At 41.3% G+C, this 26,477-nt stretch overlaps 1 protein-coding gene across 1 annotated transcript in view; it reads right to left on the bottom strand.

Annotated features, from left to right (window-relative positions):
* Nucleotides 1-221: 221 nt before the first annotated feature.
* The window catches only part of ANXA3 (annexin A3), a 41,683-nt gene continuing 15,427 nt past the window's right edge, over nucleotides 222-26,477 (bottom strand). The window contains exons 3-13 of the mRNA XM_070756925.1: nucleotides 24,852-24,939; nucleotides 22,942-23,036; nucleotides 21,351-21,464; nucleotides 20,065-20,155; nucleotides 15,417-15,496; nucleotides 12,944-13,000; nucleotides 11,179-11,272; nucleotides 9,338-9,433; nucleotides 6,065-6,123; nucleotides 3,759-3,881; nucleotides 222-2,821 (exon numbers count right to left, since the gene is read on the bottom strand). Coding sequence (XP_070613026.1) covers nucleotides 2,762-2,821; nucleotides 3,759-3,881; nucleotides 6,065-6,123; nucleotides 9,338-9,433; nucleotides 11,179-11,272; nucleotides 12,944-13,000; nucleotides 15,417-15,496; nucleotides 20,065-20,155; nucleotides 21,351-21,464; nucleotides 22,942-23,036; nucleotides 24,852-24,939 — 957 coding nt within the window. The 3' untranslated portion in view covers nucleotides 222-2,761. The remainder of the gene's footprint in view (nucleotides 2,822-3,758; nucleotides 3,882-6,064; nucleotides 6,124-9,337; nucleotides 9,434-11,178; nucleotides 11,273-12,943; nucleotides 13,001-15,416; nucleotides 15,497-20,064; nucleotides 20,156-21,350; nucleotides 21,465-22,941; nucleotides 23,037-24,851; nucleotides 24,940-26,477) is intronic.

Below are 26,477 nucleotides of genomic sequence, written 5' to 3'. Positions count from 1 at the left end.
ATCTCTTCTTCTATTCTTTCATTGATATGTTCTATTACTATACCTTCTTTTTTATTCTTTCTTAGATATATTTTACTATGAGTATCTCCTCTATAAACTTCATCATGTATTTTACTATGTGCATATAGATATATACCCACTAAAACCCTCATTGGGTATTGGACAAAATAAGTAAATAAATAAATTACGGGTGCCGGCAGAACACATTCCAGGCCACAAAATTTGCTTTCAACATTTTATTTTTAAAGGAGAATCCGAGAGGCCTTCCTGGTGGTCAGCAGATTGCGCTCATCTTTGATGATCAAAGGAAGGCGTGGGTTGTCTCCACGGCATTCTTATCTTCCCTGCCGTCTGCCTCCTCACTCTCTTGTTCAATCCTTGCAGGAAAGGATGTCATGAGAAAAAAAAACCCCACTGGCTTGTCCCGGTAGAAAGGGCAGCCCGCCAAGGGAGGCGTCAGAGTGATGGAGAGATGAATCAGGGAATGAATCAGACCCATGGGCCCATCCTTTGCCGCTTCCCACCCTTTGCCGGTTCAAAGCAGCCAAGAGAAAAATCCTCAGAAATAAGACAGCAATTACAGACAAGGAAGGAAAACTCAACCCAAGCAGCTTTCAACACCGCGTTAATTTAGAAACAAAGAAACATAGAAGATTGACGGCAGAAAAAGACCTCATGGTCCATCTAGTCCAGTGTTTCCCAACCTTGGCAACTTGAAGCATAGTTCCCTCTAAGCTGAGCAGTGAGCAATCGCTCACTTAAAAATCATCATCAACTCAGAGTTTTCCAAACCTGCCCAGAAGCCGAGAGGGAAAGAGCGAGAGGGAAGGAGAGAGAGAGGAAGAGAGAGAAACAGATAGAAAAAAGAGAGGAAGGAAAAGAGAAAGAAAAAGAATGGGAGTAAGGAAGAGAGAAAGAAAATCAAAATCTAGTTTGAAACTAGCTCAACCATTTAAGTTGCATTTTGATATTGATAGATTTGCCCTATTATGAGCTCACTGTTATAGACACACAATACAGTATTTTATTTTGAAATTCTCTGAGGCAAAACAGGGTGGTTTTTTTATTTGTTTGTTTGTTTGTTTGTTTATTTATTTCTTATTTCTGTGCTGCCCAGTCCCGAAGGGACTGCTGCTCAGACACTATACTTTTCCGCCCACCCCCCAAAAAAATTAGAGGGAACACTGACTTGAAGACATTTGGACTTCAACTCCCAGAATTCCCCAGCCAGGGAATTCTGGGAGTTGAAGTCCAGATATCTTCAAGTTGCCAAGGTTGGGAAACACTGATCTAGTCTGCTATTTCGTGTATTTCATACTATTTATTTTATACTATTTCCTATATTTTATACGATTTCCTGTATTTTATCTTAGGATGGATATACAGTAATCCCTCGTTTTTCCTGTTCCAAGACCACCTGTGAAAAAATGAATTTCCGTGAAGTAGAGGAAAGATATTTTTTAATGTATTTAACGAGTATTTGGACTTTTAAAACCCACCCTTTGCATGAAACAGTCACTCTATAATGTTTCTCAGCTGGAACTACATGGGATATCCTACCAGTTTCTTTAATAGAGTACAATAGTACTGTGGGAGAATTTTATGAGTTTTTCGTGGATTTAAAATTTTCAATGGATTTTAGCCCCTTTTGAAAACCCGTGAAGTAGCGATTCTGCGAAAGATGAACCGCAAAGTAGCGAGGGATTACTGTATGTTTATCCCAGGAATGTTTAAACTCAGTTACTGTGGATGTACCAACCACATCCTGGTTGGCAAATTCAATCATTTAACCCAGAGATGCCATAGCACAAGGATGTCAAACTTAAGGCCTGAGGCAGGTGGGCGATGGACTTACCGGCTGCTACCGGTGCCCTCGCCGGGACTGTTGGGGGTGCGCACACCCGTTGGCCTGAGATTTGGCTTCTGTGTATGCGCAGCAAAAGAAATTTTGCACGAGGATTCCCACGCGCACGAGATTTGCCAATTTTCAGCCATTTCTTTGCTTCCGCGCATGAGCAGAAGCAAAAACCAATGAAAACCAAACAGTTGTTGGTTCTAGATTCATGTTCCTTTGTGGTCCTTTGCACTTTTTCCAAATGATTTCTTAAACAACAGCATGGCTTTACATCTCTTTTCCTAAGGCACTTTCAGATTTCGAATACAAATAAATCATTTGAGGTAGCTATGCGTCGCAAGCAAGATACAGGAACCTCCTTTTGCAAAGCTGGACCGCAAAAAAACAACACAAGAGCGATTCAAGAACAGCACAAGAAAATCCCAGTTCAAGACACAGTTGTCCCTCGGCAGTCGTTGGACGCGCACAAAACACTGTGTGTTGTATGTTAACAGCATCCAGATTCTAATTTTGTAGGGTTGGTTAACCTCTGGTAGATTATTGGCCTGGGAGTACAGACTTCATCCCAAATATGCAGTGTGTAATGAAATCGGTGTCAACCCAGGGCCTGAAGATACTGTGTGTAGTAAACATCTGTCTAATACAGTGTTTCCCAACCTTGGCAACTTGAAGGTATTTGGACTTCAACTCCCAGAATTCCCCAGCCAGGCTGGGGAATTCTGGGAGTTGAAGTCCAAATATCTTCAAGTTGCCAAGGTTGGGAAACACTGGTCTAATATGATAACTAATTAACAAATAATTGAAAGGAGGAGTGGCAATTCACACCCTTGCTTAAATATATCTAAAAAGCTCTATGAACTGGTGAAAGCAGCCAGAATTGAGAGCTGTCATCCAGAGTTGGGGTCTTCAGTCATCTCCAGCACAAATCTTGAGCAATGTGCGTCGATAATCCCCAGAAGTATCTGACTGCAATAAAAACAGGAAGAGGAACATTATATTCAAGTAGCTTACAAGCCCTTCCACAATTCCACAGACAAGCCTCATTTTTATCGCCTACTAGACAAATGGTCAAAGCAATGGAAACTGCAGTTTAATGTTTCCAAATGTAAAATAATGCACTTGGGGAAAAGGAATCCTCAATCTGAGTATTGCATTGGCAGTTCTGTGTTAGCAAAAACTTCAGAAGAGAAGAATTTAGGGGTAGTGATTTCTGACAGTCTCAAAATGGGTGAACAGTGCAGTCAGGCGGTAGGGAAAGCAAGTAGGATGCTTGGTTGCATAGCTAGAGGTATAACAAGCAGGAAGAGGGAGATTGTCATCCCGCTATATAGAGCGCTGGTGAGACCACATTTGGAATACTGTGTTCAGTTCTGGAGACCTCACCTACAAAAAGATATTGACAAAATTGAACGGGTCCAAAGACGGGCTACAAGAATGGTGGAAGGTCTTAAGCATAAAACTTATCAGGAAAGACTTCATGAACTCAATCTTCCGTTGGCGCAAATACACAAAGCTAGCCTCCCTGGTAATGTGGAGTGGATTAACAGGGGACACAGGCCACATGAGAGAAGCAGAAGAAAGCAGTTCATCCCTGCGCTACAACAGAAGCAGCCATAATTTTTGTATGACTGCAGGGAATTATTGGTGTGCTGAAGTTGGCGGCCGCTTCCAGGGGGCCACCACAGATTAGGCCTAAGCCTGTGTGGACCCTGTGGGGCAGGATTAGTAGCGGGTTCCTACCGGTAGAGTTGATGCCATCAAACCAGTAGCAAAAATTGAGCTGCACGCACATTTCTAAGTCTATGTGTTTAAAATCTTCACAATGAGCCAGATTACTCCAGCATCCTGCCTTACTTACAGCTTACAATTGGATCACCCTCGCCTAGAAACTGTAAGTACTTACGCTAATAGCAGAATGGAGAGATTCTCCGAAGAGCTTCTTGTATTCCTGTCGAATATCCAGAAGATCAATTTCTGACCTGGACACTAGAATTCTGGTCAAAGTGGGTTCATCGGTTCCAGGTCCCTATAAACAGGGGTGGTTGGGTAAAGAAATCCCTTATTAACTAGGAGTTTTAAAATTCTCTGCTTCTCAAAATGCAGAGTGCGTGAGCACACATATTTTTGCACCAGAGACTCAAACAGAGACTCAAACATGAGCAGATCAGTTTTTAAAACTCAAAGAGTTATGACATTTAATCAATAGAATTTAGCTTATATACTGCTTCATAGTGATTTTATTTACTGACCCATTACATCCTGGACTCAAACTGTTTCAACTCCTACCCTCAAAACGTCGCTACAGAGCACTCCACACCAAGACAACTAGACACAAGAACAGTTATTTCCCGAACGCCATCACTCTGCTAAACAAATAATTCCCTCAACCCTGTCAGACTATTTACTAAATCTGCACTTCTATTTCTACTAGTTTTTCTCATCATTCCTATCATCTGTTTCCTCCAACTTAGGACGGTATGACTGTAACTTGTTGCTTGTGTCCTAAGATTTTTATTAATATTGATTGTTTCTTCATTGCTTATTTGACCCCTATGACAATCACTAAGTGTTGTACCACATGATTCTTGGCAAATGTCTCTTTTTCTTTTATGTACGCTGAGAGCATCTGCACCAAGACAAATTCCTTGTGTGTCCAATCACACTTGGACAATAAAATTCTATTCTATTTATTCAAAGACAAATTCCTTGTGTGTCCAATCACACTTGGCCAATGAAGTTCTATTCTATTCAAAGACAAATTCCTTGTGTGTCCAATCACACTTGGTCAATAAAATTCTATTCTATTCAAAGACAAATTCCTTGTGTGTCCAATCACACTTGGCCAATAAAATTCTATTCTATTCTATTCAAAGGCAAATTCCTTGTATGTCCAATCACACTTGGCCAATAAAATTCTATTCTATTCTATTCAAAGACAAATTCCTTGTGTGTCCAATCACACTTGGCCAATAAAATTCTATTCTATTCTATTCAAAGACAAATTCCTTGTGTGTCCAATCACAGTTGGCCAATAAAATTCTATTCTATTTATTCAAAGACAAATTCCTTGTGTGTCCAATCACACTTGGCCAATTAAATTCTATTCTATTCTATTATTTTACAGTCCTTTGTAAGCGGTTTACAGAATCAGCCTCTTGTCCCCCAAAATCTGGGTCCTCATTTTACCAACCTTGGAAGGATGGAAGGCTGAGTCAGCCTTGAACCGGTGGTGAGATTTGAACTGCTGAACTACAGCTAGTAGGTAGTTGAAGTAGCCTGCAGAGCTGCACTCTAACCACTGCACCACCCCAGCTCAGTATTTGAAACCAGTATGTTAGTACAAGGTACATGGTTGTTAGGGTTTGCCATTGTAAACTACCTATTGTAGTATCTTGTACTATCACTTTAAATATTTTGGGCTGGTTCGCCATAAGAGGGCGCCAGTACTCCTTCCCTCAATGATGCTTTAACGCTCATTCGTTTTTGCTTTGCCTTGAGGGGGGAGTGTATTTGCTTAGTGCTTGTTATGGATTGTTTCTATTTTGTATATGTAAATAGTACTTATTAAGCATAACTAAGTCTGTGTCTTTTTTTTCTTTGGCTTTACCACACATCCACACTCTGTTAAAATTCTCTGCTCAGTGTATGTCAAAGGTCTCATAGCCTAGCTATACCGAGACATACCAACACAGTATTTTAAAACTGCGGATCCCTAATAAATGATGGTTCCGAAAATATATAAGTATTTATGCCCAGTTTTATCTATAACCATCAAAAGCAGCCTTCCGTAATTTTGGGGGCTACAACTTGGTCATTAAGCGAAACGGTTGCTAAATAAAGTCCTGACTGGGCTTACACTCTTACTTTCCATCGCTTTACAGACCCGCAAAGATCATAAATCTGAGATGGGTTGAAGATTAATTTATTTTTCATTACTGCAATAGTCACTGTACAGGTAAACTTACCCTTGAAAGACTTTGCTGGACGTGAACGAGAAGAATTCACAATAACTTAATAAAAAGGGTTTTTTATCACGACAAGGAGTTTGCTTCATGATTAGAAAATGCCTAATGTCAGAACATTTACCTCGAGGGAAACTTTCTTGAAATTGTAAATAATTGCCAGCTAATAATTCAAGCACCAATAATGCAGGTTCTGGTGGTTTGGGATGACCTGACTTTGGGCAAAACAACTTCATAACTCTCTTACCTTTATGGATTTGTTCAGCTTTTCAGCAAAGAAGGCAGGGGTGTTGTTTACACACTTAACTAAAAAAAGAGAGGAAAACCAGAATTGAACATAAATAAGTCTTTTATGCTATCTGGCTATATTTTGCGCAGGATTGGAATACATTGGTACCTCCACTTAAGAACTTAATTTGTTCTGTGACCAGGTTCTTAAGTAGAAAAGTTAGTAAGTAGAAGCAATTTTTCCCATAGGAATCAATGTAAAAGCAAATAATGCATGCAAACCCATTGGGAAAGAAATAAAAGCTTGGAATTTGGGTGGGAGGAGGAGGAAGAAGAAGAGAAACATAGAAACATAGAAGACTGAAGGCAGAAAAAGACCTCATGGTCCATCTAGTCTGCCCTTATACTATTGCCTGTATTTTATCTTACAATGGATATATGTTTATCCCAGGCATGTTTAAATTCAGTTACTGTGGATTTACCAACCACGTCTGCTGGAAGTTTGTTCCAAGGATCTACTACTCTTTCAGTGAAATAATATTTTCTCACGTTGCTTTTGATCTTTCCCCCAACTAACTTCAGATTGTGTTCCCTTGTTCTTGTGTTCACTTTCCTATTAAAAACACTTCACTCCTGAACCTTATTTAACCCTTTAACATATTTAAATGTTTTGATCATGTCCCCCCTTTTCCTTCTGTCCTCCAGACTATACAGATTGAGTTCATTAAGTCTTTCCTGATACGTTTTATGCTTAAGACCTTCCACCATTCTTGTAGCCCGTCTTTGGACCTGTTCAATTTTGTCAATATATTTTTGTAGGTGAGGTCTCCAGAACTGAACACAGTATTCCAAATGGGGTCTCACCAGCACTCTATATAAGGGGATCACAATCTCCCTCCTACCTCTAGCTATGCAGCCAAGGACAGTCGCTGCCCAGAGCAAAGGGAGTGTTTCTTTTCTCTGGGCGCTGGCAGAAGTTTATTCCCTCTCCAAGCGCCCAGAGAAAGGGAAATGCTTTGTTTGCTCTGGACTGCCAAAGCCTCCTTAAGTGCCACCGAAAGGCTCCTCTGGCAGCCCAGAAAAGCCTGAGATGGCCGAGATTAAAGGGGGAATGTCAGGAAATCGGCTGGGCCTTTGTGCCGCTCTCAAATTTCCTGGGAAATTTTTCCGGGCTCGAATTCTTAAGTAGAAAATGGTTCTTAAGAAGAGGCAAAAAAATCTTGAACACTTGAACTTAAGGGGTGTGCATAAGCGCACCATTGTGCCTACCGTCCCTGTCCTCTTGTCTACTTTTTATCATTACTTATCTTACATTTCATATGTACAAATTATCACTCTATAATTGTTTGACAAATAAATAAATAAAACTTGGTTCTTATCTAGAAAAGTTCTTAATTAGAGGCTTTCTTAGGTAGGGGTACCACTGTACAACACAGAAAAACATCCTGTTAAATTATTTAAGCCTTTGCAAATCATCCCACCGATTAAATGCATGAACAAGGAATGGGAAGTACATCTAACAATTAAATCTGTAAATAAATACAATATTAACCCGAGGGCTTGTTCTTGATTGCAATCATTTGCACGGTTTCCTTATTACAACCCTCTTGTGCATAATTTTTATATTTACATTTGCAGAGTGGTTTTGGGCAGATTGTCACTCGATAACGAGCCAAAGCATCTATCAAAATGTAATCGGCCGTCCCCTTTTTGGAAAATTACATTTTGGAGCGGGGTGAGTGTGGAAACATATCCTTCCTTTTACATAGTTTAAGATTACCGTATTTTTCAGAGTATAAGACGCACCTTAGTTTTGGGGGAGAAAAATAGGGGGGAAATCTGCCTACCAAATACAGTGGATTGATTGATTGATTGATTGATTGATTGATTAGATTTGTATGTCGCCCCTCTCTGCAGACTCGGGGCGGCTCACAGCAGTGATAAAACAATATACAGTAACAAATCTAATATTAAAAGTCTAAAATAACAAATCTAATATTAAAAGTCTAAAATAACAAATATAATATTAAAAGTCTAAAAGCCCCACTATTTAAAAAGCATACACACAAACATACCATACATAAAACTACACAGGCAAGGGGAGATGTCTCAGTTCCCCCATGCCTGATGGCAGAGGTGGGTTCTAAGAAGTTTACGAAAGGCAAGGAGGGTGGGGGCAATCCTAATCTCCGGGGGAGCTGGTTCCAGAGGGTCGAGGCCACCACAGAGAAGGCGCTTCCCCTGGGTCCCGCCAAATGACATTGTTTAGTCGACGGGACCCGGAGAAGGCCAACTCTGTGGGACCTAACCGACCGCTAGGATTCGTGCGGCAGAAGGCGGTCTTGCAGATATTCTGGTCCAGTGCCATGAAGGGCTTTATGGGTCATAACCAACACTTTCTTTAAATTGTGACCGGAAACTAATCGGCAACGAATGCAGACTGCGGAGTGTTGGTGTAACATGGGCATACCTAGGGAAGCCCATGATTGCTCTTGCAGCTGCATTCTGCGCGATCTGAAGTTTCCGAACACTCTTCAAAGGTAGCCCCATGTAGAGAGCATTACAGTAGTCGAACCTCGAGGTGGTACCTCTACCTAAGAACGCCTCTACTTAAGAACTTTTACAGATAAGAACTGGGTGTTCAAGATTTTTTTGCCTCTTCTTAAGAACCATTTTCTACTTAAGAACACGAGCCAGAAAAAAATTCCTAGAAAATTTGAGAGTTGCACGAAGGCCCGGCCAAATTCCTGCCATTCCCCCTGGGTTTCTCTCTCTGGCGCAGTGTATGGGAGGCAGCCTCGTGCTGGGTGTACGGGAGGCGCCTGCTCCTCCTCGCCGCCTCAGAGTCCCTCTTTTTTTTTTTAAGCCTTAAAGTTTTGGATTTTTTTTTATTCCCCTCCCCTCACCTTCTTCCTTCGACAGCGACTCTCCTTTTCCTCTTCTTCCTCCTCCTCCTCCCACCCAAATTCCAAGCTTTTATTTCTTTCCTAATGGGTTTGCATGCATTATTTGCTTTTACATTGATTCCTATGGGAAAAATTGCTTTACTTAAGAACTTTTCTACTTAAGAACCTGGTCACGGAACGAGTTAAGTTCTTAAGTAGAGGTACCACTGTATACACACACAAAAAAAATACCCCCCACCATACACAATACACATATAACACACACACCTCTATCTCTATGCATTGTATATAGGGAAAGAGATCAGCCCTCCATGAGATTTAGAAGATTCCGAATAATAGCGTACAAATACGCACATACTCGCAAGACCATCTCACGCTTCCCTTACCTACGGCCAAAAGCAATTGAGCAAAATCGCCCGATGTTTCGTTAAGCACACTGTCCTCCATCCGGTGTCCACTGAGTTTCTCGTACTCCTGAAAAGCTTTGAGAAAGATAGAACAATTACTGCACGTACTTTTAAGATGGCTGAACAAAAGCCTATCTATCTATCTATCTATCTATCTATCTATCTATCTATCTATCTATCTATCTATCTATCTATCTATCTATCATCTTTCTATCTATCTATCATCTATCTATCTATCTATCATCTATCTATCTATCATCTATCTATCTATCTATCTATCATCTATCTATCTATCTATCTATCTATCTATCTATCTATCATCTATCTATCTATCTATCTATCTATCTATCTATCTATCTATCTCATCTCTCTCTCTCTCTCTCTCCAATCATCCATCCATCTAACCTATTCATTTATATCTTCTTTTCTATCTATCTATCTATCTATCTATCTATCTATCTATCTATCTCATCTCTCTCTCTCTCTCTCCATCCATCCATCCATCTAACCTATTCATTTATATCTTCTTTTCTATCTATCTATCTATCTATCTATCTATCTATCTATCTATCTACCTATCTATCATCTATCTATCTATCATCTATCTATCTATCTATCTATCTATCTATCTATCTATCTATCTATCTATCTATCTCATCTCTCTCTCTCTCTCTCTCTCTCTCTCCATCCATCCATCTACCCCACCATTCTTGTAACCCGTCTTTGGACCCGTTCAATTTTGTCAATATCTTTTTGTAGGTGAGGTCTCCAGAGCTGAACACAGTATTCCAAATGAGGTCTCACCAGCGCTCTATACAGCGGGATCACAATCTCCCTCTTCCTGCTTGTTATACCTCTAGCTATGCAGCCAAGCATTCTACTTGCTTTCCCTACCGCCTGACCGCACTGTTCAGCTAGTCAGGATCGAACTGCCGGCAGCGGAATGTCTGCAATACTGCATTCTAACCACTGCGCCACCACAGCTAATTACACCGGGGGACAATTTGTAACACAATTTCTGTTGAGTTTGATTTTTGAGCTTTTTTATAGTTAATTAGGCATGCTGGTTTCAAAATTGTAGTTAGTTTTCTTCTACCATGTCAAAAAAATGTTCTATACCTTATGAGAATGTGGATGTGAATGGGGATATGGCCACAGTCACAAGTTGTTAAAAACGGCCAAAAGTCACTTTTGAATTTGGATTACATGACCATGTTGTTAAAAATGGCCGTGTCACTTTTCCCCCAGTGCTGTTATAACTTTGAATGGCCACTAAGCCAACTGTTGTAACTCAAGGACTACCATATGCACAATTTGGATGGCTTTTGAGGGTATCCTGTATCTTAAAAAGTTGACGTGATAGACAAAAACTGTGGTTATTTTTGGATCCAAAGGCCAAATGTTAGTTGAAAACAAGTCACAGATTTAAGACAACAAAATTACAGTTAGTGTTACGGGAGAACAGCTAATCGGTTTAATTTTTTTACTGTAGAACAATGGATCTCAACCTTTCCAATGCCGCGACCCCTTAATACAGTTCCTCATGTTGTGATGACCCCCAACCCTAAGTCCAGCGCCAATTCTCCCAACAGAGCTTGAAGCCGATTGGCAGGAAGGTCAGAGGGACACCCCCACTGCAAACACCTGATTGGTCGGATTGTAAAGATATGTCCCAAGGCACCAGAATAGAAGCTTTAGTTCCTAACACTGTGGGAAATTTGTCTTTTCACATGGTCTTAGCGAAACAGATGTTCGAACCCCAAAGGGGTCCCGACCCTCAGGTTGAGAACCACTGCTGTAGAAGTCCACCCCTTTCTTACTGAGTTTGAGTTGAGCAAAGCTGCTGGTGCTCAGAATCTCAATGAATTTGGTCTCATCCGTTCCCAATCTCTTCTCACCGGCACTGTACAGGATCTAGAAAAAAGAATATTGAAGGAGCGTAAAAGGGCCTGGTATTTTGCTATTCCCCCTGCAATATTTCAAATAAGGTACTCTGGGCAATTAATAATGATGATGATGATGATGATGATGATGATGATGATGATAATAATAATAATAATAATAATAATAATAATAATAATAATAATGGATCACATACTCAGCTGCTGCAAAAAGATCGCACAGACGGACCACAAGCATAGACACGATGCTGTGGCACAGATGATCCACTGGAACTTGTGCCGGAATTACCATTTACCAGTGGCAAAGAACTGGTGGGATCATAAGCCCGAAAAAGTGGTCGAAAATGAGCAAGCAAAACTACTGTGGGACTTCCGACTCCAGACTGACCGAATTCTGAAGCATAACACACCAGACATTGTGATCGTGGAGAAAAAGAAAGTATGGATCATCGACATCGCAATCCCAGGAGGCAGCAGAATTGAGGAGAAGCAGCTAGAGAAATTAGTGAAATACGAAGATCTAAAAATCGATCTGCAACGACTCTGGCATAAGCCAGTGAAAGTGGTCCCAATGGTCCTTGGCATGCTGGACGCAGTGCCAAAGGATCTCAGCGGACATTTGAAAACCATCGGAATTGACAAAATCTCCATCTGTCTATTGCAAAAGGCCGCTTTACTGGGATCGGCAAACATAATTTGCCGCTACATCACGCAGTCCTAGGTGCTTGGGAAGCGCCCGACTGGTGATGAAATACGAAATCCAGCATAGTGATCTCGTTTGCTGTGTTGTACTGACATAATAATGATAATAATAATAATAATAATAATAACAACAACAACAACAATAATTTATTAGATTTGTATGCCGCCCCTCTCCGAAAACTCGGGGCGGCAATTATTATGCCAATTGTTTATACAAGGCTTTCTGAGATAGTCAGCTTAAATCCGGCTGCTAAGACTCTTCATTTTTGGCAGACAAGCCAACTCGGGTTTTTTTGGGGGGGTGGGAACGATCATAGAAACATAGAAGACTGACGGCAGAAAAAGACCTCATGGTCCATCTAGTCTGCCCTTATACTATTTCCTGTATTTTATCTTACAATGGATATATGTTTATCCCAGGCATGTTTAAATTCAGTTACTGTGGATTTACCAACCACGTCTGCTGGAAGTTTGTTCCAAGCATCTACTACTCTTTCAGTAAAATAATATTTTCTCATGTTGCTTTAAATCTTTCCCCCAACTAACTTCAGATTGTGTCCCCTTTTTCTTGTGTTCACTTTCCTATTCAAAACACTTCCCTCCTGTACCTTATTTAACCCTTTGACATATTTAAATGTTTCGATCATGTCCCCCCTTTTCCTTCTGTCCTCCAGACTATACAGATTGAGTTGCTGAATATTGCCAACAATTGTCCTGGCTGAGATTTGTGGGGGCATGAAATGTTTATTTCTTCTTCGGGGGGTGGGGGTGGGTGTAACAGAAAATAATTGAGAAGCACTGGGCTAGTCCGTGATCCAAAAATATGGAATGTTATTCTAATCCTGGAACCCCCCCCCCAAAGGTAACATTTTATGCCAGTTTAAAATACAGGTAGTCCTCGGTTTACGACCACAACTCAACCCCAAATTTCTGTTGCTAAGTGAGACGTACAGTACTTTAAGTGAGTTTTGCCTGGGATTACCTGTGCTTCGTTCTTTGCTACGTCTTCATGGGCCTGTGTACTGTCGTCTCTTTTGGCCTGAAAAGAAGAAGAAAGACATGAGCTTAATACGAGCACCCAAATTAAGTAACACATCAGCACGAGCCCTTCCCAAAGCCTTTCCCTCCCTAAAAGAGGCTGGAAAATTGGGCATGTCTTATACACTGTATGTAGCTTTTTCAAAGTTTTTTCCCCCAGCCCTAACAAGGAACTAACGATCTTCCCAGCTCTTACCTTGCAGACTCTTTCATTGTTACTCTCTCTGGAGAATATTTTTCTATCCCTAAGTCTTTGCAGGGTTTTTTTTCCATTGCTCTACTTGCTTCAAAAGTTTCTTTCCAGCCCTAAACAGGTGCCAAAGCTCTTCCCAGCTCTTCCCAGCTATTCTATATTCTACTTCAGCATCAACCACAACAACACAAGAGCACACAACAGATTTAAACTTAATATTAACCGCTCCAAACTTGACTGTAAAAAATATGACTTTAGTAACCGAGTTGTTGAAGCGTGGAACTCATTACCTGACTCCATAGTGTCATCCCCAAACCCCCAACACTTTACCCCTAGATTATCTACGGTTGACCTATCCAGATTCCTAAGAGGTCAGTAAGGGGCGAGTACAAGTGCACTAGAGTGCCTTCCGTCCCCTGTCCTATTGCTCTCCTATATCTCCTATACCTTTCTTCTATTCCTATATCTCTTCTTCTACTCTTTCATTGATATGTTCTATTACTATACCTTCTTTTCTATTATTTCTTAGATATATTTTACTATGAGTATCTCCTCTATAACCTTCATCATGTATTTTACTATGTGTATATAGATATATACCCACTAAAACCCTCATTGTGTATTGGACTAAATAAATAAATAAAATAAATAAATAAATAAATAAAATAAAATAAATATTCTATTCTTTTCTCTATTTTCTATTCTATTGTATTCTCTATTTTTTATTTTTTTATTATAAACAAACAAAACAAGACATATAGACACACTTATATACAAGAATACGAATTGCTTAATATTTTATACTTTACAATTCTGCTTCTATTAATTCATTTTTTCCCCTTAAATGTTAGCTCAATTCTTTTTTCTTTTCTATCCAACTATATACTTTTCCCCAAACTATATAGCAGTCCTTATTTTGTTTATTCTGTAATTCATATGTTAATTTACTTAATTTAGCACAGTCTAACATTTTCCTAATCACCATTTCTTCATTTGGTATACTATTTTCTTTTTTCCAAGTTCGTGCAAACACCAACCTTGCTGATGTTAATATATGTGTTATCAAATAGTAATCTTCCTTGCTATGTTGTCCTCTGATTATTCCCAAAAGATACATTTCCGGTTTCATTTCCAATTGATAATTTAACATTTCTTTCAACCAATTTTGAACCCTAGACCAAATATTCTATTCTCTATTTTATATTCAATTCAATTCTATTCTGTTCTATATTCTGTTCTGTTCTATTCTATTCTATTTTCTATTCTATTCTATTCTATATTCTACTCTACCCTATTCTATTCGTGCCAAAATCTCGTAACCAGCCTTCCTTCTTCTGCACCTCTATGGGTCGCTCATAAAGTTTTACTCTCAGTAATGGGGGTGAAAATTGTCCCAGGGGTTTCTTTTGTTGTGCATACCAAAAAGGACAGTGGAAAACGGACTCCATTAATTCATTTGTGAATACAGTGGTACCTCATCATACGAACTTAATTGGTTCCAGGAGGAGGTTCGTAAGGTGAAAAGTTCGTAAGATGAAACAATGATTCCCATAGGAATCAATGTAAAAGCAAATAATGCCTGCAAATCCTTCAGGAAAATCCCAAACTTTAGAAGGGAGGCGAACAGAGGGCAGGGAGGAGCAGCTAAAGGGGGTGGGTGGAAGAAGCAAGGCTAGGCTAAACGGTGAGTGGGAAGGAAGAAAGGCAAGGGGGGCGCCCCTCCCTTTTCTTTTTTCAAAAGACACCCTTTCAGTGCCTCCGCAAGCACGCTGTTCTCTGCAAAATCTTTACTCCTCCAAGCTGCCCCTCCCTTTTCTTTCTTAAAAAGACACCGTTTCAGTGCCTTTGCAAGCATGCAAAATCTTTACTCCTCCAAGCTGCCCCTCCCTTTTCTTTCTTAAAAAGACACCGTTTCAGTGCTTTTGCAAGCATGCAAAATCTTTACTCCTCCAAGCTGCCCCTCCCTTTTCTTTCTTCAAAAAAGGGGAAAAAAAGAAACCCCTTCATCCCAGCAGCTGCTTGGGTTCGTAAGGTGAAAATAGTTCGGAAGAAGAGGCAAAAAAATCTTAAACACCGGGTTCGTATCTTGAAAAGTTCGTTAGAAGAGGCGTTCGTAAGATGAGGTACCACTGTAGTTGCATCACACACAAGAGCCTTCCAATGAGATAAATCACACAACGCAACCATGAGAATATTTACGCAAATTTGTTAAAAACGTCCTTACTTCCAGCAAGGCCAGGAAGGTTCTTTTGGTGTCTCCAGATGTGTCCCAACCGACAGCTTCAATCATGGGGAACCTATAAACTGGAACCAAAATGAACCGAGTTAAGTGACGCTCGTTCAGGTGAGAAAAGGGTAACTAACACTCTGCCCAAATGGCTGATTAGATTATATACTTTAAAAATATATATAAATTACTTTTATTAATTTTTAACAAGTTTAATACACACAACATAAAACAGTGCATAGTGAAATGTGCCCACCACCCAGACACACACACATACCCCACCACCAAATCGGGGGTGTTTCTTATATAGTCCACTTGACCCAAGAGCAATATATCTATTTACATGTTATAGAGTGATTCCAATTTATTTCTTGTAGTTGGTCTCGGATTCTGCTCATCATATATCATCTTACCTTGTCCCACCGTCCCATCAGTTTTCCCAACTCAGTTTCATTATCCGAATTTATCCTTTTATCCATCATTTCAAATTGAATATGGTCCACCATGTACCTATACCAATTTTGCATTGTCCATTTTGTCGCATCCTTCCAACCCAAAACTATTACTTCCTGAGCGCTTTCTATTGCTGCTTTTTTTATTTCTCTAAATTCTCCCATCGCATTGTATAAGAGCAGACTATAGGGACCATGAGGTCTTTTTCTGCCGTCTGTCTTCTATGTTTCTATGTTTCTATAAACATTTATTTATACAGTGATCCGCCAAGTTTCGCGATCTCGATCATTGCGAAACGCTATATCGTGATTTTTCCACCCGATGACATCACTCCCTTCCTTTCTCATCTTTCTTTCTCTCTCTCTTTCTCTATCTTGCTTCTTCCTCTCTCACACTCTCTTCCTCCCTCTCTCATCTCTTTCTTTCCTTCTCTCTCTTTCTCTATCTCTCCCCCTCTTGCTCTCCAGCGGCGGGCGGCACCCAGGGAAGGTTCCTTCGGCCGCCCACCAGCTGATCTGCTCGGCAGCGCGGCAGCAGCGAGGAGCCGAAGATGGGGTTTCCCCGTTGCCTGGGCAATGGGGAAACCCCATCTTCGGCTCCTCGCTGCTGCCATGCTGCAAGCGAGCGGCAAGCGAGCAGCCGGGCGGGCGGAGCGAACGGGCAAGCGGCAAGCGATCTTGGGGTTTCCCCTTTGCCTGGGCGGCGGGAAGACCCAGGGAAGGTTCTTCAGCCGCCCAACAGCTGATCTGCTCCGCAGCGCAGCAGCAGCGAGGAGCTGAAGATGGGGTTTCCCCGTTGCCTGGGCAACGGGGAAACCCCATCTTCGGCTCCTCACTGCTGCCGCGCTGCGGAGCAGATCAGCTGTTGGGCGGCCGAAGGAACCTTCCCTGGGTCTTCCCCGCCGCCCACACGCAAACTCCACCATCTGCGCATGTGCGGCCATGGAAAAAGGGGCGCGCATGCGCAGATAGTGTTTTTACTTCCGCACCACTACATCCCGAAATATCGATTATCGCGAGGGGTCTTGGAACGGAACCCTCGCGATAATCGGGGGATCACTGTAATGCCCTTTTAACAAAGGGCATAACAGCAAGCCATATACAGTAGGCAATACACATACTTAGCTAAAGCACAACTAATAACACTACAAAACTTGTTAAAAACATTCCCAACCTCTCCAATGTCTTCCCCTCTTGTTGATCCCCAAAACAAGGATGTTTCAAAGAGTCTAGTTATCTAGCTTATCAATTCCTCCTCCGTCTCAAAAAGTTACCTTTAAAAAAACAACAACCCCTGCCCTGTAGAGGCTATGCAAAACAAACCACAGATAAACCTCCTATCAGCTCTTTAGCAACGGAACAAGATAACCGAGAGGGTTATTCCGTGCAATCTGTACTTCTAAGCTTTGCAGATAAGAGTCTGGCTTCTCCAGTAATAATGGATGTACAACTTCCATCACAAATAAAGCTGTCTCAGAAATTGCGAAGCTGAGCTTCTTGAGTGTTATTAAGATAAAGGTTGGATAATGTTGGCAGATACCCTGTTTTCCCGAAAATAAGATCTATCCTGAAAATAAGGCCTAGCGTGGTTTTACATTATTATTATTATTATTATTATTATTATTATTATTATTATTATTATTATTATTATTATTATTTAGATTTGTATGCCGCCCCTCTCCGCGAACTCGGGGCGGCTCACAACAAAAAATATAAACAATCGTACAAATCCAAATAAATTCAATAAATTTAAGTATTTAAAATAGTTTTAAAAAGAACCCCACTATATTAACAAGCACACACACAAACATACCATACATAAATTGTACGTGGCCGGGGGAGGTGTTTCAGTTCCCCCATGCCTGACGACAAAGGTGGGTTTTAAGAGCTTTACGGAAGGCAGGGAGAGTAGGGGCAGTTCTAATCTCCGGGGGGAGTTGGTTCCAGAGGGCCGGGGCCACCACAGAGAAGGCTCTTCCCCTGGGGCCCGCCAACCGACATTGTTTAGTTGACGGGACCCGGAGAAGGCCCACTCTGTGGGACCTAATCGGTCGCTGGGATTCGTGCGGCAGAAGGCGGTCTCGGAGATATTCTGGATATTATGCAACTAATGTAAGCCCTACGCACAAAATAAGCCCTACTTAAGGGCTGTCCACCCATGCCATCTGGTTGTTCATAGTGAATTTGTGATGGAGCTATGCAGCCAAGCACCCTACTTGCTTTTCCTACTGCCCGACCACACTGCTCATCCATTTTGAGACTGTCAGAAATCGCTACCCCTTCTAAACATGTTTAGAATGATTATGTTTATTATGACCCCCGAACAACACTCAAAGCAGCCAATTGCTAGGACCTCACCAAACTGTGAACCTGCCTTCCTTCACTCACAATGTCAGCAAGTTCACTGACCGGTTCATTACGACTCCATCAATTTCTTCTTCGGTCCAGGTTTATTTGCTTGGCTCAGCTTAGTCTACAATGCAGCGAAGCAGGACCAGGTTTGATTCTAATTCCCACCCTTGGGGTTTTCAACACCCTCGACCAAGAGAAGAGACATCCGTCTTCTAGATATTAATCAATGTCACGGCTCTGAAAGAACTACACCAACTCCAGCTATAAGCTTCGCTGGGCTGGCTGCATTCAATTTCCAATCCATCTTGGTCAGCCTCTCTGCAGTTGGGCAATTCGTCTTCTTGAAAGGCGACAGGTTCTTTGGCTAGGGCCACTTATCAAACTAAACTTGCATTGGCTGCCGATCAGTTTCTGGTCACAATTCAAAGTGTTGGTCATGAGCTTTAAAGCCCTACATGGCTTTGGACCAGACTACCTCCGGAACCGCCTGCTACCGCATGAATCCCAGCGACCGATAAGGTCCCACAGAGTTGGCCTTCTCCGGGTCCCGTCGACTAAGCAATGTCGTTTGGCGGGCCCCAGGGGAAGAGCCTTCTCTGTGGCGGCCCCAGCCCTCTGGAACCAACTCCCCCCGGAGATTAGAATTGCCCCCACCCTCCCTGTCTTTCGTAAACTACTCAAGAGTCATTTATACCGCCAGGCATGGGGGAGTTGAGATATTCCTTCCCGCTAAGCCATTACAAGTTATGCATGGTATGTCTGTGTGTATGTTTGGTTTTATAATAAGGGTTTTTAGTTGTTTTATTATTGGATTGTCACATGCTGTTTTTATCATTGTTGTTAGCCGCCCCGAGTCTACGGAGAGGGGCGGCATACAAATCCAATACATTATTATTATTATTATTATTATTATTATTATTATTATTATTATTAAAAGCTAGAGTGGACGTAGGCCACGATCTACCTCAGGAGTGTCAAACTCAATTTCAATGAGGGCCGCATAATGTTTGATCTTGAGGAGCTGGGTGGGCGTGGCCAGAGTGGGTGTGGCCAGCTCGATGTCACTCGCGTTGGGGGCACCTGTGGTGGTTCGAGCGCTCTGCCGGAGAAAAGGGGCTCCCGAGCTCGGTTTTTCAACTACAACGAACTCCTGCAACCCTCAGCCAGCAAAAATGGCACCCAATTTGCACTGAAAGATGTTGAAAGAAAATGCAGGGCGTCCTGCATAAGCCACGCCCACAGTGTGGTAGTAAAATTTTTGGTAGTTCTTCACTGGAGCCGCCACAAAGAAGGCTCTTCCCCGAGGTCCCGCCAACCAACATTGTTTGGCGGATGGGACGTGGAGAAGGCTGACTCTGTGGGCCCTTACTGGCCGCAGTGAGGTACAAGTGAAGAGGCGGTCATTTGGAATCAACTCTCCCCAGAGATTCGAACTGCCCCTACCCTCCTCGCCTTCCACAAAATGTCACCAGGCGTTGGGGAATTAATGATGCCCCCCCCCTTTTTTTCTGACTCCTGTATTATGACTAGTTGGGTTGAGTGTGTATGACTGTGTAGTAGATGTATTTTTTTATAATAATGTTATTTTATATTAGTTTTTTAATTTTTTAATATTAGATTTGTACTGTATGGTATTGTCATTACATTGTGAGCCGTCCCAAGTCTTCGGAGAGGGGTGGCATACAAATCTAATAAATTATTATTATTATTATTAATTAAATTATTATTATTATTATTAATTAAATTATTATTATTTCCATTCCAGGTGGGGTGGGTGGAATACAGAGAAATGAAGAGGCATTTACCTGGCTGCTATGTATTCTAGCCAAAGTAGTTCTTACCTGCATAGTAAGCCTGACTCATCTCTCTGATTTGCTTGCTGCTTCGGGAAGCCACTATCTCGATCAACGTCGCCTCATTCGTTCCCAGGCCCTGGCAAAAAAGAAAAAGTGTGCTTTTATAAATAAATGAAAATATAAATATTTATATAAATAATATAAATACTATTGCTATATACAATATATATCTATATCATCTATATATATACAGTATATATCTATATCTCTGTCTGTTTCTCTGTCTCTCTCATCTATATACAGAATATATCTATATCTATATCATCTCTATCTGTTTGTCTGTCTATCATCTATCTATCTAATCTATCTGTCTATCTATCTAATCTATCTTTAACTCTATCTCTATATCATCTATATCTATATATCTATATAGAGTATATATCTATGTCTCTGTCTGTCTCTCTCTATATACAGTATATATCCATATCTATATTATCTATATCAATCTATCAATCTATCTCTATCTCTATATCATCTATATCTAAACATACAGCATATATCTATATCTTTTATCTGCCTGTCTCTGTTTATCTGTCTCTCTCAACTATATCTATATTATTGATATCAATCTATCTATCTCTATATCTATATTATTGATATCAATCTATCTATCTCTATCTCTATGTCATCTATATCTATATATACAGTATATCTCTATCTGTCCCTCTCATCTGTATTTATATATAGTATATATCTATATGTATATCGTCTATGTCTATCTATCTATCTATCTATCTATCTATCTATCTATCTATCTATCGTGTGTCTGTGTGTCTGTCTGTCTGTCTGTCTGTCTCTCTCTCTCTCTCTCTCTATCTATCTATCTATCTATCTATCGTGTGTCTGTGTGTCTGTCTGTGTGTCTGTGTGTCTGTCTGTCTGTCTGTGTGTCTGTCTGTCTGTCTATCTATCTATCTATCTATCTATCTATCTATCTATCTATCTATCTATCTATCTACTGTCTGTCTGTCTGTCTCTCTCTCTCTATCTATCTGCCTACCTACCTTCCTACCTACCTACCTACCTACCTACCTACCTACCTATCTATCTATCTATCTATCTATCTAGTAAGCAAAACCTCAGCTCTAAAAATGACTATCTTTCTCCTGTTCCAGACATTTTTACTATAGTGCAATTATATTAAAGTCCATTCGCAGAAAAGGAGAGCGCGACAGAAAATCGTGTTTTCCCCAAAGACGAATCAAACCTGTGTCAGGATGAATTAGGTCTAGAGGTCAGCGTAAACAGAAAGGTCCCACTTTTGGACTTACTCTGACGGCTCGGTTCATTTGTTCCGCCTCAAATTCTGCCGGGGGCATCACCAGAGCGACCAGGGCACGCCCAAAATCACCCGAGGTTTCTTCCTGCAAAGCATCTTTCAGCTCCTTTAAAACAGAAAAGAAAACAGCCATGAATAAATTCTCACTGTCAAGAATCCTAGGAATCTTCAGCAATAGTTTCTCATGCAGCATTCTCCAGCTACTCATGGGGGAAACCATGAATATTTTAGCCCAACACATATGGAAGGCATCCATTTAAAACAGTGGTTCTCAACTTGGGGGTCAGGACCCCTTTTGGGGGTAGAATGACCGTTTCACAGGGGTCGCCTAAGACCATGGGAAAAAACAAACTTCCCAAGGTGTTAGGAACTAAAGCTTCTATTCTGGCGCCTTGGGACCTATTTTTACAATCCGACCAATCAGGCATTTACAGTGGGCGTGTCCCTCAGAACTTTCTGCCAATCAGCTTAAAGCTCTGTTGGGTGAATTGGGGCTAGACTTATGGTTGGGGATCACCACAACGTGAGGAACTGTATTAAGAGGTTGCGGCATTAGAAAAGTTGAAAACCACTGAATGCCATCGGGCAAGTCCCTGGTAGAATCTCAGTTTTACTGCTTTGAGGGAACAAACACTGCTCAAAAAAAATAAAGGGAAGAGGGGAAGAGCCTTGTCTGTGGTGGCCCCGACCCTCTGGAACCAGCTCCCCCCTGGAGATCAGGACTGCCTCCACCCTCCTTGCCTTTCGTAAACTTATTAAAACCCACCTCTGCCGTCAGGCATGGGGGAACTGAGACATCTCCCCTTGCCTATGCAGTTTTATGTATGGAATGTTTGTGTGTATGTTTTTATATAAGGTTTTTTTAAAGGTTTTTAATGTAAAATTGTTATTTTAGACTTTAATATTAGATTTGTCATTGTATACTGTTTTATCACTGCTGTGAGCCGCCCCGAGTCTGCAGAGAGGGGCAGCATACAAATCTAATAAATAAAAATAAATAAAAATAAATAAAGAGGGACTAGAACTCACAGCTACCTGGTGATTGGCCCAAAGCCACCCAGCTAGCTTTCATGCCAAAGGCGGGATTAGAATTCACCCCCACCTGGTGATTGGCCCCAAATCACCCAGCTAGCTTTCATGTCAAAGGCGGGACTAGAATTCACCCCCGCCTGGTGATTGGCCCCAAATCACCCAGCTAGCTTTCATGCCAAAGGCGGGATTAGAATTCCCCATCGCCTGGCGATTGGCCCCAAATCACCCATCTAGCTTTCATGTCAAAGGCGGGATTAGAATTCCTCATCACCCGGTGATTGGCCCAAAGCCATCCAGCCACCTTTCAGGTCTAAGGCGGGACTAGCATTCACCATCATTGATGATTGGCCCAAAGGCACCCAGCCAGTTTACATACCTAAGATGATACTACATCTTATGGCGCCTGGTTTCCAGGCCAGCATCTCAACCACTACACCAAATTGGCTCTTCCACGCTATTTGCCACAAAGAATCAGTGGTTGGAGATAATGGAGCCCCTCACCCTCCATAACTACCCCCAACCCTTTCTCAATATTTCCCAAGGATGCAGACCTTTCCAGTGTAAGATTTATACTCGGCCGCGATCAGCTGCCGTTGAGCGTTTGATCTTCCCGTCAGGATCTCAATCACCGTCGTTTCGTCTGTGCCTAAAAGCAAAATTAAGAAAGGAATCAGCTGAGAAAGAGGATGGATCTTGCCTCTTTGAGTTAAAACATGTAAAAAAAACTTACAATCCTTGGTTTGGAAAGCTTAGAACTACGTCGCCTAAAACACGACCTAAGCATAGCCCTTAAAAACATCTGCTACAAGGTCCTTCCTGTCAATAACTACTTCAGCTTCAACCACAACAACACGTGAGCACACAACAGATACATAGAAACATAGAAGATTGACGGCAGAAAAAGACCTCCTGGTCCATCTAGTCTGCCCTTACACTATTTCCTGTATTTTATCTTAGGATGGATATATGTCTATCCCAGGCATGTTTAAATTCAGTTCCTGTGGATTTACCAACCAAGTCTGCTGGAAGTTTGTTCCAAGCATCTACTACTCTTTCATACAAACTTATGTATGAACTTACTTACTTTATTTACTTACTTTAATACAAACTTAAAGTAAACTGCAGCAAACTCGACTTGAAAAAAGAAGACTTTAGTAACCGAGTAGTTGATGCATGGAACTCACTACCAGACTATGTAGTATCATCATCACCTATCCCCAAAACATTGCCCTTAGACTATCCATTGTTGACCTCTCCCGATTCCTAAGAGGTCAGTAAATGGCGTGCATAAGTGCACCAGCGTGCCTTCTACCCCTTGTCCTAAGGTCTCTCTCATACTAGTATCATGTATTGTTATATCTTTGTATACTACCAATACATATTTGACAAAAACAAATACATAAAGTTTTATAGTGTTAAAACTTTAGCAATGCCCTCATCACCTCGAGGTTCGACTACTGTAATGCTCTCTACATGGGGCTACCTTTGAAAAGTGTTTGGAAACTTCAGATCGTGCAGAATGCAGCTGCGAGAGCAGTCATGGGCTTCCCTAAGTATGCCCATGTTACTCCAACACTCCGCAGTCTGCATTGCTTGCCGATCAATTTCCGGTCACAATTCAAAATATTGGTTATGACCTTTAAAGCCCTTCATGGCATTGGACCAGAATATCTCCGAGACCGCCTCCTGCTTCATGAATCCCAGCGACCGATTAGGTCCCACAGAGTGGGCCTTCTCCGGGTCCCGTCAACTAAATAATGTCGGTTGGCGGGCCCCAGGGGAAGAGTCTTCTCTATGGCGGCCCCCGACTCTCTGGAACCAGCTCCCCCCCCCAGAGATTAGAACTGCCCCTACCCTCCTTGCCTTTCGTAAACTCCTTAAAACCCACCTTTGTCATCAGGCATGGGGGAATTGAGATATCTCCCCCGGGCCTATACAATTTATATATGGTATGCTTGTATGTATGTCTGCTTAATAATGGGTTTTTTAAAAATATCTTAAATTGTAAATTATTAGATTTGTTATAAACTGTTTTTATTGTGTTGTGAGCCGCCCCGAGTCTACGGAGAGGGGCGGCATACAAATCTAATAAATATAAACATAAACAATGGACAAACTCCATCCCATTCTCAGGCTTTCTTTACAAATCTCATGGACCGATTCCATGCAGTAATAATGCCTGAGATAAACAGTGGAATATTATGTGGCTCGGTTTGGGAATAGAAGTAACAGGTTTGGGATTTTAAATTATCATCATATGGAACATCAGCCCAACTTCCAAAATTTCCTTTCTTCCGACCTGAAATTCAGGATCTTTCAAGGATACTGCTGTACTAGAAAGACTTCTAAAATAAGTGGGGTAATTGTAACCCCAAATAGATGTTAAGTGTATGTCTTGTTTCTCTTTTTTTAATGGAAAATTCAATAAAGATATTTAATAAAAAGAAAACAGGATTCTTACCCAATCCTTCCATTGCCTTTTTAAGTGCCTCGGCATCTTTGGAAGCACTGAATCCTGGGAAATCCTTAATCGTTCCTCTGGAACCAATCTGGAAGACAAAGAGATGGCGCTCAATGACCCTAGGATTCAAGAAGCGCACCAAGCAAACAGGATTTTAACGCCAGCAGAGAATCACTTGAACAACTAGGGGACAGAAAGGCCGTAAAATATAGCAAGCTCACTTAACTACATGGCATCGAACCAGAATACCTCCGGGACTGCCTTTTGCCGCACGAATCCCAGTGGCCGATTAGGTCCCACAGAGTTGGCCTTCTCCGGGCCCCTTCGACTACTACACAATGTTGTCTGATGGAGCCTAGGGGAAGAGCCTTCTCTGTGGCGGCCCCGGCGCTCTGGAATCAATCAGGAGATTCAAACTGCCCCCACCCTCCTCTGACCATTAAGAGTTATGTATGGCTATGACTGTATCGTATTGATTGCTTTTTTTAAGATAGCAGGGTTTTAGTTATAGTTTTAACCATTAGATTTGTATTGTACTGTTTTATTGCTGTTATGAGCCACCCCGAGTCTTCGGAGAGGGCCGGCATACAAGTCTAATAAATTATTATTAATTATTATTATTAATGAAGAGCCTCGGTGGTGCAGTGGTTAGAATGGAGTACTGCAAGCTACTTCTGTTGATTCCTATAGGAAACATTATTTTGTTTTACAAACTTTTCACCTTAAGAACCTCGTCCCGGAACCAATTAAGTTTGTAAGACAAGGTATCACTGTAAATAATAAAATGGACCATGAGGTCTTTTTCTGCCGTCAATCTTCTATGTTTTTATTCTTGAGCGAAGTGCTGCTTTGTTGACAGCTAGAGGACCCAGAATCAAAGTTAAGAATGAGAAAATGTTAGATCTATTCTCATCTCTATTTTCTTTTTTACATCAAGGTAACCTTTACGAAAAGACACCAGTGCAATCAAACACGTAGAAACATGCCACCTCTAAAAGAAAACAGGAAAACTGACAGAGGAGGCTAAGACAAGAGGCACTCGAACATGACAATAGAAAGTCATTTTTTCAGCCCTTCATGGCAGAGTCATCGTAAAGTTGATTTATTCACATCCAGGGAAATAAATGTGCTAACCAAAAAAAAGATAGCATCTGTTGTTAGCGCACAAGAGGATGTAATCCACGTAGGTGTGGAGAGAGAAAGGAGCACCAAGCTTTTTGGTTTGATAAGATCTCAAGCGTTTCAGGAATGCTGACGTTAATTCCTCTATTCAACAAAAATATTCAAATGAACCCTGCCTGCATGACACACTCTAAAGCAGTGTTTCCCAACCTTGGCAACTTGAAAATATTTGGACTTCAACTCCCAGAATTCCCCAGCCAGCGAATGCTGGCTGGGGAATTCTGGGAGTTGAAGTCCAGATATCTTCAAGTTGCCAAGGTTGGGAAACACTCCTATAAAGAAATCACAACTTGGAAGAATAAAAATTACAAATACAAATAGCCCTCGACGTACAATCAGGATTGAGCCCAACATTTCTGCTGTTAAACAAGACAGTTGTTAAATACGTTTTGCCTCATTTTCTTGCCACCGTTGTTAAGTGATTAAAGGGTTAAAGGGTTAAAT

The sequence above is a fragment of the Erythrolamprus reginae genome, chromosome 7 (genome assembly GCF_031021105.1).
Source record: "Erythrolamprus reginae isolate rEryReg1 chromosome 7, rEryReg1.hap1, whole genome shotgun sequence".
Lineage (NCBI taxonomy): Eukaryota > Metazoa > Chordata > Lepidosauria > Squamata > Dipsadidae > Erythrolamprus > Erythrolamprus reginae.
The sequence above is the reverse complement of the archived record's forward strand: the minus strand, read 5'-3'. Positions and strand labels throughout refer to the sequence as shown.